Below are 15,740 nucleotides of genomic sequence, written 5' to 3' on the forward strand. Positions count from 1 at the left end.
AAGTGTTTTTCAGCAAACTAGTGTGCGCTGCTGTACACATCAAACAACATTACCATAGGTTTTTTTCCAGTTTGGAGAACCCCAGTAACAAGGGGAAGCCACACAAATCTTGCAATCATTTCCCTATCTGACTTGTACTTTTTGGTATTTAACTCCAATAATAATATGACTCAGGCATGTATCACCTAGCAAATCACTGCATAAATATTATGATAAAAAAAAGAGACTGGATGCACCCATATGAATGATTTTACATTGAATTCATTATACAAATTCCCATCTAAAATTTAAACACACTAATGTATTCAACAAAAGCAATGACATAGCTACGATTTGATATTAAAGTCACATAAGCTGTATTTATAAGCTTTTTACTCAAGTGAAAATACTAACATAATAACTTGGATTAAACTATTTTAAAAAGATTTTAATGTCGATGCATGCCTTCTGTAACATTACAATTGTCTTCTGGTGTTGTTTGAACACTTGATTCCATAGTAGACATTGCCTGGACATTTTTGATACATGTGATAAATTACGTCATCAGATCGTTTATAAATTACAAAATGTATATCTTGATACTAGGTGAGAGTTCAGTTAATTGCAAATGGTGGCTCACTCTAGTAATTACAACATTCTGAGTACCTTTTCAAATATATGGCATAAACTATGACCAAACAAGTGTAAACTCAGCCTGTGCCCCTCTAAAATAACCACAGCTACATACATACATATACTATGTACATTTGTATGCAGTTAACTTTACAGTATAACAAAGCATGATACATGATACAGTGTCATAACACTTATTTTACATACTCCATCAAATATCTGATCCTTCCTATATACAACTACTTATATTTGCATATAAATATGTTGTCAATATCACACTTGGGTCATACAATATAAGATATATCATTTGTGTAGCTATTAACATGAACCTCAGTGATGACATCAGACATTAACCTCTGACCCCACCCACACTGTAATGAGGTATTCTACATAATTAAGTTTATAGATATATTGCCATTAACTACATGTATAGCCCTGAATCTAGTCATTTCTGTTGTGGAAGGATTTCATGTCTCTACATTGAAAATGAACATTAGATCTGTGGCCATTACATACATACATGTACATGTGGCCTGGAATCCAATGTTATGTTGTGGCCTGGAATCCAGACTTCAAAAGAACATTAAATCTGTGGCTGGGATAGGATTATTCACAGTGTTCTGTACTGGAAAGACATATTGTCTTGAAATGGACATGGGGTATGTTTCAGTCAACCAAATGCATGGAATGTTAATTTATTTATTTGAATGTATTTTCACTTCTTCATTGTGTGTGTGTATGTTTTACTACAAGTACTACAATAAAACTCCCTCGGCAGTCAAAATAGTTTTCAGTTGTACATGTATTGTAGTTTCCAAGTATTTATTCCTAAATTATTGAAACTTGATCCAGAAAAATCCCTTTAAATATATGTAGTCCATCAGACCACTAAATTATTGTTAGACTGTGGCAAAGTGGCATGAATTTTCTGTGAAATTACTGAATCCATGCTGTGGTAATGAATCAGACATCCTTTCAATTCATATACAGGCATTGTGTATTGTACATTTCACTTCCTGTTTCTGATAAGTTCTGTTTCTGTTTTAATGTTTCACCTGATATAACCCACAGCTCAGACGACTGAGTTTAGAGTACCAAGTATGGTATTAGTCTAGAGGCTGTCCGTGGCTTTGATTCTCTTTCTATGTCTAGAGGAATGAGAAGTCATGAACCAAAAGTTGTTCACAAATGAGTAAACCCCCAACTGTTAGAATGATATGGGGCAACTGGAATAAAAGCTTCTAGACAACACGTATATGTATAGTCACCTGTACAAGACAAGGAGGTGAAATGACTCAAGGGGTCAAACAAAGGGCGTCACAGTCACCATTATCATCATGGCTAAATTTATCCATGTAAGTGTTCAGTTGTGTATGTGAGTGCATTTGTAGTCTAGACCCCAGCATGGTATCGACTCATCTCTGGTAAAGAGATGTCTTGAGATTCGATGCCACGATAGCACTACGCTCGTGAAAGACATTCAACATAAGCAACAAAATTACGAAGTTATTATCAAAGACCACATTTTCAGCTAAAGCCGATGTCCACAATACATACTAAATTTACTGAGGAACAAATTGTCATCCAATGATGTAGCATAATATAACTGAAACTAACAGTTGTTAAATTTCTTGATAACCAAAATATCATGTCATTTTTATACCTGAATTTCTGTTAAAGATCTCTACTAAAGCAACAGTTTTTGTAAAATGTTTGTTTCCAATAACATAACTTCAGAATATAGGGTGCAGTAGGTTGGAATTTTATTTTATTTTACTTTAAATTTTTAAACTTACTTTGACCCCAAGATAAGATACTCGTCGGTCACAATACTTCTGTGAGACTTTGATGACGTGTAAAAGAAGTAAATGAAGACAGTTATACATTATGCAGACTGTACTGTTATAGTCTAAAAAGACCTGGCTTCTCTCTGGAATATGATTTTTTTCTTCAAAAAGTGACCACAGATGAGGCAAAGGCATGAAGATGTACACAGAAATAAATAGAAGTAAAGTGGTACCATTTCACCCATTTTACTTGCAAACAAATATTTCGGCTCAGGGACTTTGCTTAGTCTTGGGTCGGAAATACACTTTTTTTTATATGAGACCAATCACTCTTATGTGATTGATCACTTTTCAATAATCTGGATTACATACAAATAATTCAATGTGAAACAAAAATAGCCACCAAAATAAGTCAGTGACAGACTGTGTCCTGTGAGAATTCAGTAACAATGATACGCCGAAATGATTGACAGTACGATATCGATCTATTAATATCAACAATTCAACCATAGTGGTGACAGTTGGTTAATTACTTCTCATTATTATCCTGACTGTTACATATATAGATATTATATCTGAGTTTTCATATTTTAGCCTTATTTTACAGTTTACTAGTCCCATTTCATTTTGACAAAAGTGTTTACATTATAAAATTTAGTTGAATGTTTATCCAACGAAATTATTAATATAGTAAGTCGCTATTAGGGTGACCCTATATATTTTTTTTTATGTTTCTCATTATTATTTCATGAAAATTATGGGTCGGTCGGCCGATTTATAAAAAAAAGTAAAGAAATAGAAAATCATCTTCATGTTTCTCTGCCTCTCCTTTTCCTCCTCTCTATCTTCTTTTTATCATATTCCTGGTAACAAACCCTTTCCCAGTTTCTCTACACAATTGCCATGTTTTCAGCCCCTTACATGAAAGAAATGATATGTTCGTGAACAAGTGTTTTCATCACCGCCATGACTGTAGATGATGTCAACAGTCCAGACACTGGCTTATTTTTGCCAAAGAGGGTGCTGCGCCACAAAATATTAAGGGTGGGCAAAAATAAAAGTATTTTATTTATTTTGATATCGGAGTTGAAAATTTGGGTCAGCCAGGTAATGAGAAACAGGAAAAAAAATGGTCACCCTTATGTCAAAATGTTTTCCAATTACTAGCCAGACATGTTCCATATATTAACATACATTGTATCTCTGTGGACTGTAGAATAACCTCGACGGTCTGCTACTCTGTCTGATATCTCTATTTGGTTTTTGGTCGAACACCCAATTCATATCAACCATGACACAACTCAGAAAGTCGACATAGGGACATCAGTAAATGGAGAATTGCTTACAGCAAAATGCAACAGATGTTGACGATCTGTTGAAAGCTGTATGGATTGACTGAAGACAGACAAATGACAGTTAGTTTTCAGATTAATGTAGATGTCTTTTTGTATCAATGTTAACTTGTAACATTGGACTGCCATACTATATTCTTCCACACAAAATTATACAATATATTAACTTTATAGATTCTATGAAGGCTTGTTGTTTAAAATTTGGCATGGAATGTTGTTCTACAAACATCCAAAGCATAAAATATTTTCTTCAAATTGAAATTGAGTTCGCATTTGCAAATTTGGCGAATGTTAGCGCGAACACAGCTATACATTTGTATGACTAGACAGGGAGACAGAGATTGAAACCACGGATAGCTTCTAGACTACATCTTGTTATAGATACACCATCAGAATACAAAAGATGAAAATGCTGTATGACGTCATAAAATATGTTGTTCATTTTCACAGAAAATAATTTTTGAATCAAGCTTCTTGTGTTTTATAACCCCCCCCCCCCCCCACACACACACACACAACAACAATGTTATCTAGCAGAGAAATACACAAACATTTGAAAAGCGTTTTTTTTCAACTTCTTGGCTCTCATGATTGGTCCTTACTATATTCAAATTACCCATTCCTGGTATTCAATTGGCTGACAGGTTCAGACAGCTTCGGCAGTTTACAGCCAAGTAGTTTGCTTACATATTGAAAATTTTCTAAGCAACCTTGAGTCAACTCTTACTTTTCAGTACTGGACAATGAGTTCTTCTAAATTCATAGCTCAAAATTGGCATACAATACAAACCAATCGTAAGTGTAGACTTGTTTACGTCATAGAGTACTTGTAATTCTCAATCAAAATCATTTCATTGTACAAGTTATAACTGATCATTGTACGTATTCACTCAAACTGCTTTTATCTATCACTACTTCATTTTCATGTCTTCTATCGCATATGAAACAAACCATCTGCTGTTAGAAAATTCACTTACCGACAGTGTATTATCATTCATCTCACTTTTCTTTTATCACCTATATTTAACCGACACTCACTATTGACATTACAGCCTGTAATACACTCATATGTATGAAATATTAATGCTTTTGTTCAATTTAGTATCTTCTTGCAAAGTTGATAATATGGACTAGCATATAATAGTTATACACTGTCACACACATACAAGAAGCGAAGTATATCTATTCAGATTAAAACTGTTGCCTTTACTGAGATTCATGTATTTGATGAGAAAATCCAAAAATAACACAATGTTTATAGTTTCATCACATATTATTCAATGCCATGCCAGCAATCTAAAATTCTACAAACTGAATTTACATCAAAGGAAAGGTCCAGTCAGATTTATTTCTGCATTCAGTACACTTGTATTGATTACTGCTTAAATCATGTTAAGGGTGATAAAATAACCTCGTGGTAACTTTCTCAACTCTGAAATCTTATAAAGAAGTCGCATTATACTTGTCACATGTTCCGCCATTTTGGGGATTTCCTGCAAGGATTCATGGGAAATACTTTTATAGGTGACGTGATATTTATCTGAATCTCCTTGACTTGAGACTCATTGTATTTGTCAACACACAGCGGTTGGACTTTTTATTTAAAATACTGACACTTGGACATTTGTTGTTTTCAGTATGGCACTGATTTTGACAACACGCATGTAAAAATCAGTTCCCTATTTTTAAATTTAGATGTTCACCTGACGCAATAAAAACCCACTAACACACTCTACTCCAGCATGCTTAGGATTGTTGCTATTGTACAGTGTTAAAAATGATCATAAAAATCACAATAAAAATGTCATTCCTACCATGCAATACCTAACTCATACAACGTACGTTTCACTTTCATTTTCATGCTCTGTGTTAATGTCAACCACAATCATATTAACTTACTAAATCCAATCACATTTACGTAGAAACTTCACAAACTTTTACACCTGATACTAATTCTAAATGACACAGGAAGAATTCAGTGAAATATATACACTGGCAGAATGAAACAGAAGACTGCAAGTCAACTGATTACACCATTGGCCGAATTAATCTTAATCACCATGACATACTTTTGTGTACACTATCATCAATTTACCTAAACCATTGTGTACATTTCATGACTAATGAAGGTGTCACATTTCACTAGATTCAACCAGACTTAGAATTGACTCTTTCATCCTTCATCTAAATCACTCGTACATTTCACTTACAAATAACCAACACATGCTTCCTCTTCCATTATCAGCGGTTAGCTATATCATTTTATAATGTCGGTGATCACTTGAAAAGAAATTGGTTTTCTTTATTATAATTATCTTCATGTCATATCATAGTCTTTCTTACATATCAAACATTAGATGAATGTTTTTGTTTTTAAACTCACAGCTGTTTTATTTGGGGGTTTTCTCACATTTTTTTCTTCATTTTTTCATATATTTTTTTGGAAGGAGGGAAAGGTACATGCATCAATAAAACTGAGTAAGACACCACACAGGTTTGGTCTGGAGCAATCATACAAAGACATTTTGTCTCATATCTCAAATTACAACCATGCTACAGGACAGCATAGTTTTGGTGCATATAATTAAGACTTTATTTGAGATCACATCACTACCAAACTATATTTCACAATATATTCCCTCACATTGCCAAAATAAAACAAACACACTGAACACTGACATTGTGTCAAACACAAACAGATAGGTTTTCAGTATTTACAAGACCTTTGCTTAAAAAACGTAACTTTATTTTAGCCGGCCATATCCATCCATCCATGCATCATATGCATATAGTTTATAGTGTTTTAACAATTTACAATGACCACATATCTTCATCATTTGTTAATCTACCTATCAATTTCACAATACTCATCTCCAAGGCATATTCCCTGTTTCCTTATCTTTCTTAAGAAATCAGTTACTTCCTACACACATTCAAACAACAATTTCAAATGACAAGTTAAAAGACATGTGAACTGTTTTCCACTGAAAATGAAATTGATAAGTATAAAATGTCATCTCAAAATATAAATATTCATTACTCATTTAATGCATAACCTAATAATGATTATTGAGTTCTGACTGACACAAGCATCTGCCTTGTCAGTTTCATGAACTCACCATCAGAAATGAACACATTATATTACTGTAGATATACGCAGCTGTTTAAAATTCAGTGACCTTAATTCCATGCTTAATGTGGGCAAAGTACTAACAAAGGTCAAAGTCAGAATGACTAGTCCACATTACATGTTTCATAATGCATAAACAAGATACATGTATATACATTTCAAATTAAGTTCTACAGTTTCATATATTTCTGTATTAATTTCATCTTTTTAATTGTCCATACATGTCCATGTATATGTGTGTCTTTAACAAGAATAAACTTGACTATAACATCAAATACCACACATTGTATAAATAATACACAGTAATGGTTCAATGATTTCACTTCCTATCTAAAGTCGGTTTATACTATCGTACATCGGTTTATACTATCAGATTCAATGTTGTACATTTCATACAACAATGTTAATGCTATACCTAGATTAATAATCATATATGTCATTCAATTTTGTAGATTGCATACAATACTAATAGTGATACGCCATCTAGACTTTACATTATAGTGTACACCACTGTATTCATGTACATTTCATACAATATATGTTCTTATTGCTATCTTGACTAATAGCATCATACATTCAGATTCACTTATAGCGCATTCATGATTCAATGTACATTTCATATCACAATAGTATTACACTCTATCTAGACTTTCATTGATTCATGTACATTTCATACAACAATACTATCTAGACTCTTTACTGTACATTCTGATTCAATTTCAATGTAGTACATTTCATGCAACAATACCAATAGTCTATCTAGACTTATAGCGCATTCATGATTCAATGTACATTTCATATCACAATAGTAATACCCTATCTAGACTTTTAATGATTCATGTACATTTCATACAACAATACTATCTAGACTATTTATCCTACATTCAAATTCAACGTTGTACATTTCATATAATAATATTAATTCTCTATCTAGACTCATTATTATAAGGTGTATCAGTGTGCCCTCTAAGACAATTTGATGTGTCACTGACACACAATTTCTAGTGATGCACGAAAATTTGGTGTTCCCCTATCTCTTTCTATGTGGTGACTCACAAGAAATCCTAGTTTCTCTCATTTTGAATCACAACAACAAAATTTGGCTATCAAACTTCAAAGCACACTGTAGTAGTGTATATTCATATACATAGCATATAATACTACCAAGACTAACCATCAATACATACATTCAGACTCAATGTTCTACATTTCATACAATAGTAATAGTCTATCTAGACTCATAGTGCATTCATGATTCAATGTACATTTCATATCACAATACCCCTGATACTGATATGACATTCTTTTCTATCTACATTTATACAATTGTCAATTTCACCGTTAAATCAGGAAATGAACTCGTTTCAACTGGAACCAATCAGCTGCTCACAACAATTCCCACCATATTGTACTGTCACATCATCTCTCCAATAAATGAATAGATACGGTCACAAACATTTGAAATCAATTACTTTATACGGCTGATAAAAATGATAAAAAACGATCACACCCAGTTTTCTTCTTTGAGGCATTATTTAGATAAAATTAGCAGAATCAGCTGTCACAATTTTCAATTGTAAAACCCTAGAAACCAGCACCCATAAAAACACAATAAAAAAGCATATGGGGTATTAGGGGGTCATGATTTACATAATATATTCACACTAATTTAGCAACATATGCCCAGGTAGAGGAAACCTTTGTAAATTCATTTATACCATATTTGATTCATATCAAACAAAGTATTTCCTTGTATGAAACCTATGAAGTGGAAAAATGTTCTTTACATGTCAACAACCTATGAACAAAAACTTCTGCTTAGACTACAATGTTTGATATTTACAATATGTGTGCTGCATTACTCATATTAGGTCTAAAAAAATGTTCGTTCCCGTCACCCGACCCCACCTAGTTTTTCATTGCTGACCCTACACTTTTTTTTACATATTCAAGAAAAAATTAATAAAAATCAAGAAAACCGTGAAGTCTCATGACAAATAGTGGATGTGGAACTGCCATCAACTTAAAAAGACAATATAAAACTGTTCTTGCAATTTGTAATGGCTGTACATCTGATAGGAAGAAAACAATAACACAGAGACCATATGGAAAACAACGGAAAACAGTACTACCTGAACTAAACATTCACACATGGAGAAAAAAAAATTAAAATAAATTAAATCTAGTATTCTAAAATTGATGGTAATTGGAACCACACATTTTTTAAGGCCTAAAATTGCAATTAAACTTTTCAACATTTCCTCTGTTTTCCTTTTCAATTATAAAATTCCTGCTGTGGATATGGAGATGTTTGCCTCCATAAAAGCCATATGGGTACATTCACCTAGTTGTTACACTTATAAAACATTCAACTGAACACAACTGATAAATAACACATTTTTTTACAAGGATTTTATCTTTCAAACAGATGCCTTACTGAATAATAATTTCTGTGAAAGTTTTGACAGGGGATAAAACAGACATGGTGACTTAATATCTCCACATTTATTTTACACTGTCTACTTTATGAAGAGACAGTTTCAATGACATCTACATTTCTTGCTGCTGTCAATCATCTTGGCAGTAATTAACTAATTAGCTTAGAATCCAGGTGATTGGGGATGATGAATTTATATGAGGAAATAACAAATTTGCAATCCTATTTACATGGATTCTAATATCTAATAATTAAACCCCAGGCTTGTTGATTTATCATTTTACAAAAAAAGTTTTGCTTTCTTTTCATAGAATACCTGTTCATGCATGAGGATAATTCATAGTTCACAAATCATGCTAAATTATGCAAACATTTTCACAAATCTCAACTTTTCCCACTTCTTAGACCATAATTAAAAATTTTCTCTCATAACACAACAAAATTATTCACAGTCAGTGACCTTCTATACCCACAAACTACCATTCTCCATAATTTGCATGAATGTCAAATATTCCAGCGGGAATTTTAGAGTCAAATTTCCAACTTTGACACACTGACAACTTATATATACCCTGGACAATTCATGACCTTCAACAGACAGGTGAAAATGAATTCGTCAGGTTTCTGTTGACAGGTTATTAGAACCTATACAAATACAGATTCCGATTCTTCACTATTTGGCCATACTACATCAAGTCTGTTAAAAAATACTACATGTAATAGTATTTTGAAATAATGAAAAATCAAGAATAATTTAGTCAAATCCGAGGTTAAATAACTTAATTAATATTACCACTACCAAATACAACCATGATGATTCACACTACACTTTCTCACATTTAAATAATTTTACTTATCACATTTTGTCACTATTAACTTTCCATAGATTTTCTCATTTCTATTTGTGGTGGTTATATATTTTTTATTTGCAACACTAAAAAGTCAAGATGTGCATAAAACTATATGTATGTTATACATTTCCCTTGAGATTTTTTTCTTCAATTTTGCACAAGAGAGAAATCGGTTAACAGAGATTCTCAGAGTATATCTGCATAATAACAACAACAACAACAAAGTGCCATACTATGCTATCACTAGTACTATGTTAGTTTAGACAATAGACACATTATCAGAATTTACAAGAATTCATTACACTTTGAACAGTGTGAACTTTTGCTGAGTAACATCTACAACTTGACAACAGTGAAATTGACATGCATTTACATTCTCACTTTCTCTGATTACTTATATGGATTCGAGGTGTCCATTTCAATGAGATCCTTGTCCTCAATGTATGCAAACAGTTCAGAAATAGCTTTGACCTCTCACCGTGTTATAAGACCAGATGAATGAAATGAACATTTTTAGACTCTTGCTACTATTTTTGGATAATCTTTTACCACACTTAGCGTGTTGAACTGACATTGTACTTACATGTGGTTATTCTGGTAAAGAAGTGTTTGCGGGAAGCGATCATCTCAGTAGTGTATATCTCCAAAGAAAACCAGGACTTTCGGCACTAATTAGGCCGTGTTTTATTTGTTTTCACCCCGGGGCCCAAATTCTTACGATGGTCACGCACTTACCGTTCCGGCTGATGTCTAATTCCATAAGGTTCATGAAATTGCCAATTTCAGGTGGGAGAGCTTCTATTTCATTGTCACTCAGTCCAAGTTTGCGGAGGTTTAACAAACGAAAGAAAGGCTGGGAAAGAAAGTGAACATAACGTTACAGTGATTAACATTTGAAAAGTAACAAAAACACACAACGCGTGTGGGTGGCGGCGTGTGTACCTTAATCTTTTTCAAGTGAAAAAAACAGCTGACCATAAAATAGTAAAAGTGGGTCATATTTGCCGAACGTCGTCCATAAAATATACTACATAAACATACAGATTCCACAATCACTGTCATGTCTAGTGCACTCATTGCACTACGATCGATAAGAGCGATACGGCGATCCCGGAAAAAGTGTGGATATATCATGTACATTACCGATTACCCACGCCTAGGTTCTTTGGTTCATTGCAAACAACGCTCTGCAAACTGAACATCATCACTGGAGATGTGTGCTCGACTGTAACTTTGGCCTGAGCTCTCTCGAGATCGAGTTAATATTTCAAATGACGATAACCTACCCTAGGGAGCTCCCTGAGTTGATTGGCGTCCAAATACACTTCTTCCAAACTGCGTGCATAGCGATAAACATCGTCCGGTACCATCGTTAGATTATTGTGTCTTCTCTCGATGACATCGACCTGCCTGTTGCAGGCACGAAAAAGCGGTATACAGCGAAACATGGTTGATAAAATCCAAGGACAATGATTTCTACGATATTCTCCAAGATTCACATGAGCTCAATCGGCGCGCAAAATGATCACAAGTAACAAACAGTGACTTCTTCCCCACGAAAGTTTCCGGCGCTGCACCTAAGAAGACATTGCTAGTGGAAATCGACAAGATGTCCGCCCGTATGACGTCAGTTACCCACAATGCACAGTTGAAGGGGATTCCGGAAGTTACAAGTTTACAACGTTCACTGTACATGGCTCAGATTTCGCATCTGGATTATTCGGCGACTCTAACCCAGTACTCCTATATTAACACACAAAGCTGGTTTTTAATTAAGTAGTTTTTGCAAACAAAAAGAATGGTCAGTTCTATGAGGACATTACATGTCAACGACAGAACAAAAAGCGGTAAAAACAAATCCATTCAGCAAAAAAATATTTCACCCTTATATTATGGACGGACGGACAGACAGACAGACAGACAGACAGACAGACAGACAGACAGACAGACATATAGCGCTTCTCATCCCATCCCAACTTTGTTGTACGAAGCAGAAGTCGAACTCTCCGCTAAAGAAACATAGAGTAGGGGAGGGTAAGCGAACAAACAAACACTAAATTTGGCCAGGTATGTAGAGTGCATTTTACAAAAAATCAATTTAACTAAATAAAAAAACCACATACAACAGCAAGGCAAGTCGGAAATTAAAGCAAAATAAAAATTGTTTACATGAAAATATATCAAGCCTTATTGTACTGAGAACTTGTTTTCTGAAATAAATGATAGGCAAGTGATTTCTCCCACACACTAAAATATGTTCCCATGGGGTTAAGCTTAATACAAGTAAGTGATTACTAGTATATCTTCCTTATGTCTTGCATTTGCCATGAATTGTTTCAGCCTTTCAGTTGACCGCACTGAAATTATATAACTTCTATTTTTAGCTTTATTGGGGATTGTATTTTACACTATTTGTGTATTTATATCTGTTTCGCACTTTCGGTTCGTTGAGTTGATGAATTGCACGAGGATATATATATCAAATTTCAATATAGATGTTGTGAATTTCATCCAGACAATTTTACATCCACAAGTAATTTCCGAATTCGCTTCCCTTAAATTATCTGCCGCCACTAGTGGAAACTACGTGACTTGTTCGGTAATTCTGAGATGTTTTACGAAATCTGATCGATATCACTAGATTGTCTCCCTAAAAGGATACTGTTTTCACGACGCAAAGTTTAGTTGTGACGTAGGCGTGACAAAGAATCTGTCTGCATTTCTACTTGTCTGTCTGTCTGTCTGTCTGTAAAGAGTGTGAAAAGTGTTAGTGAAACAAACACACTGAATCGATAGAGTGTGTTTGTTCCTTGATAGATTTCACACTGGAAAATCGTCATAGACTAAAACGCAAAATGATTGCGTCATAGATATGCAAATTTGGTCAGAAGAGGGGTTATTAGGTTCGGTAATATTGCGATTCATACAGTCCCAGAGGTGTTTATGGCAAAGTATAGTCAACAATAACTGATCTTGTCTTTGATCTTGAGTTCCCGGTGTGAAAATGGAATCACAAATATGATTTTTATCAAAAAAATAAACTCTCGCGAAACTGGTCGATGTGGTTCATCACCTTGTTAGTGTGTATACTGCAAGGAATCTACATTCGAAATTATATGAAAGTATTATTTTGTACATTGTACAATCTTTAGTACGTCAAAAAACATTAAGCGGGTCAGTAAGAAATTTAAGTATTTGGAGGATATAGACAATACATAAAGAAGGACATTGAGTACTGGTATTAGTTTGCAATAACAAAAAATAGTACCAATGGCATTGTAGCATAACTGTACAGTTTTTAAAATTGTCTGTCTCACATGCTGATCCATACTAGGTATGGGTGTTCATATTTGCTGAATGATTACCCAGTTGCCTATCCAGCCCTCTTGTTATCTTCGCAATGTACGCGATCATTTGGCTGTTGCTATGGGCGTTGCTAGACATATTTGTATATATTTTTTTTAATGTTCGTTCATTTGTCTATGAATACCTAATGTTATCTTTGTGATATACATCATCAGATGGCAGTTGCTACGGGCGTGGTCTTGTTGCTAGGCATATTTGCATACACTTTTGAATGTTTGGTAACTTGTCTAAGAATCCCTGTTGTTATCGTTGTGAAATACACGTTTGGCTATTGCTATGGGTGTTGCTAGGGATATTTGCAAACATATTTTACTGTTTACTCACTTACCTACCAGATGATGTTGTTATTTTAGCAAAATATACTGGCATGTGGTTGTTTTAAGATATACATTTTTGACCAAAATTCACATTTTTATACCTAATTTGCATATCATATCACGGATGAGATCATTAAATGCTTAATATTTCCCTTCGGGGAAAATACAAAAAATGTACTTATGTGGGATGCCGTTTGGCGTACATCTTGAACAGCGCCATCGACGGTAAGAAGTATGTATGTGACAGGGCCAGGGTGTCAAAATGTCTTCATGAGTCGGGGCACAGTGACACAACTAACCAGATGTAAACTGAATACTTTCTGTAAGGGCAAAAGGTTTAGTTTTTTGTTCAAACACACATTAATTGTTGGAATGCAAAATTATGAGCCATAACTATCATACATGATGTACCCCATAATTGGCAAACTAATTTTACCAATCTACAGGAAATTTGATTACCCAAAATCAATAATAATGCAAAGACATCATTAAGATAGCTACATCAACAAGCTTTACAGGACACATATACACACAAACACACACACACACACACACACACACACACACACATATACACATATATACATACATACATACATACATACATACATACATACATACATACATACATACATACATACATACATACATACATACATACATACATACATACATACATACACACACACACACACACACACACACACACACACACACAAACAAACACAATCACACACAAATCACCAAAACATTAGTGCATTGCGAAATATAATGAATCGTGAAAAAACAATCAACAGATTAATCATTACCATTTTTTTCATACAAAAAGCAAAACATAAATATAGACACATATCATTGCAAGAACAAAGTATCTCCCCATTGAGACTATGTATCTATCTATTCTGTGAAAGGAAAGCCAGGCTTTAGTTGTATAATAATCGTGGTATATCAGACTAAATTTACATAAAATTGGAACATTGTTTGTATAAATCGGTCCTAAGTAGCCCTAGCTTATAATGTGAATTTCTTAATGGACATTATGATTTCCACATTGGAAAATGAACTCCATGCATATTGCAAAGTCCCCTATTTTTGTGTGATGTAAATCACATTTTTTTTTCCATACTCATACTGCATGTATCATCATCTAAGTTTGAATGGATTTTTAGAGTCGTTTTGGCGGGATGCAGAATGGCGCCCTCGGCGGCAATCTCTGGAGGGTTTCAGAAAGCCGATATGTTTGCATGGACATTGATATCGATTTGGCCATAGACGTTGGAGATGATTTGACTGTTGTCCAGGTATAACGTTTTTGAATGATTCACTTAGATTTGTTTGAAAACAATATAGATAACTCTGGAAAATTCTGTAGGTATCCTGTAATTTTGATGATGGTAATTTCAAAATGTAGATAAAAAGTTAGGAACTTTGTTCGCTTCACATTGCATTGACCACTAGACTGAAAGATTCAACTTTGTTGGCGCTATATGCTTTTATGCATCAACGAATCTTTCATAATTCTAATTGGCCCATTTCCTTGGGGAGGGGGAGAAGGCACTCCCCAAATGTTCAGATGGGGTTGTGAAACCCAAATACAAATCATCTATCCATATATATAATCGAAAAAACGTATTATTAGGGAAATCACTGGACAATTACCTTTATTTGCTGTGAAGGTATTTCTAAAGCACAAAGACATTGCCACTGTTACCGTCACCATGGTTACAGATGAAATGTCGACCCATGTTTAGGGATTTTTTCATGAAGAAGAGACATATTTGGGCGCGGCAGGTAAGTAGTCTACTAGTGATATTAGAGAAACAACCATACGATATGTCTCCTTCTTTTCATATTTTTCTCACATCTACTTCATCACTCTGTGCATGAA

At 34.1% G+C, this 15,740-nt stretch overlaps 1 protein-coding gene across 7 annotated transcripts in view; it reads right to left on the reverse strand.

Annotated features, from left to right (window-relative positions):
- Positions 1 to 11,758, reverse strand: part of LOC144444141 (protein scribble homolog) — a 100,826-nt gene extending 89,068 nt beyond the window's left edge. For all 7 annotated transcript variants that reach the window (XM_078133545.1, XM_078133543.1, XM_078133544.1 and 4 more), the window contains exons 1-2: positions 11,456 to 11,758; positions 10,905 to 11,022 (exon numbers count right to left, since the gene is read on the reverse strand). In XM_078133545.1, the coding sequence (XP_077989671.1) occupies positions 10,905 to 11,022; positions 11,456 to 11,617 (280 nt within the window). In that variant the 5' untranslated portion in view covers positions 11,618 to 11,758. The remainder of the gene's footprint in view (positions 1 to 10,904; positions 11,023 to 11,455) is intronic.
- Positions 11,759 to 15,740: the final 3,982 nt, after the last annotated feature.

Source organism: Glandiceps talaboti, chromosome 13 (genome assembly GCF_964340395.1).
Source record: "Glandiceps talaboti chromosome 13, keGlaTala1.1, whole genome shotgun sequence".
NCBI classification, from domain to species: Eukaryota; Metazoa; Hemichordata; class Enteropneusta; family Spengelidae; genus Glandiceps; species Glandiceps talaboti.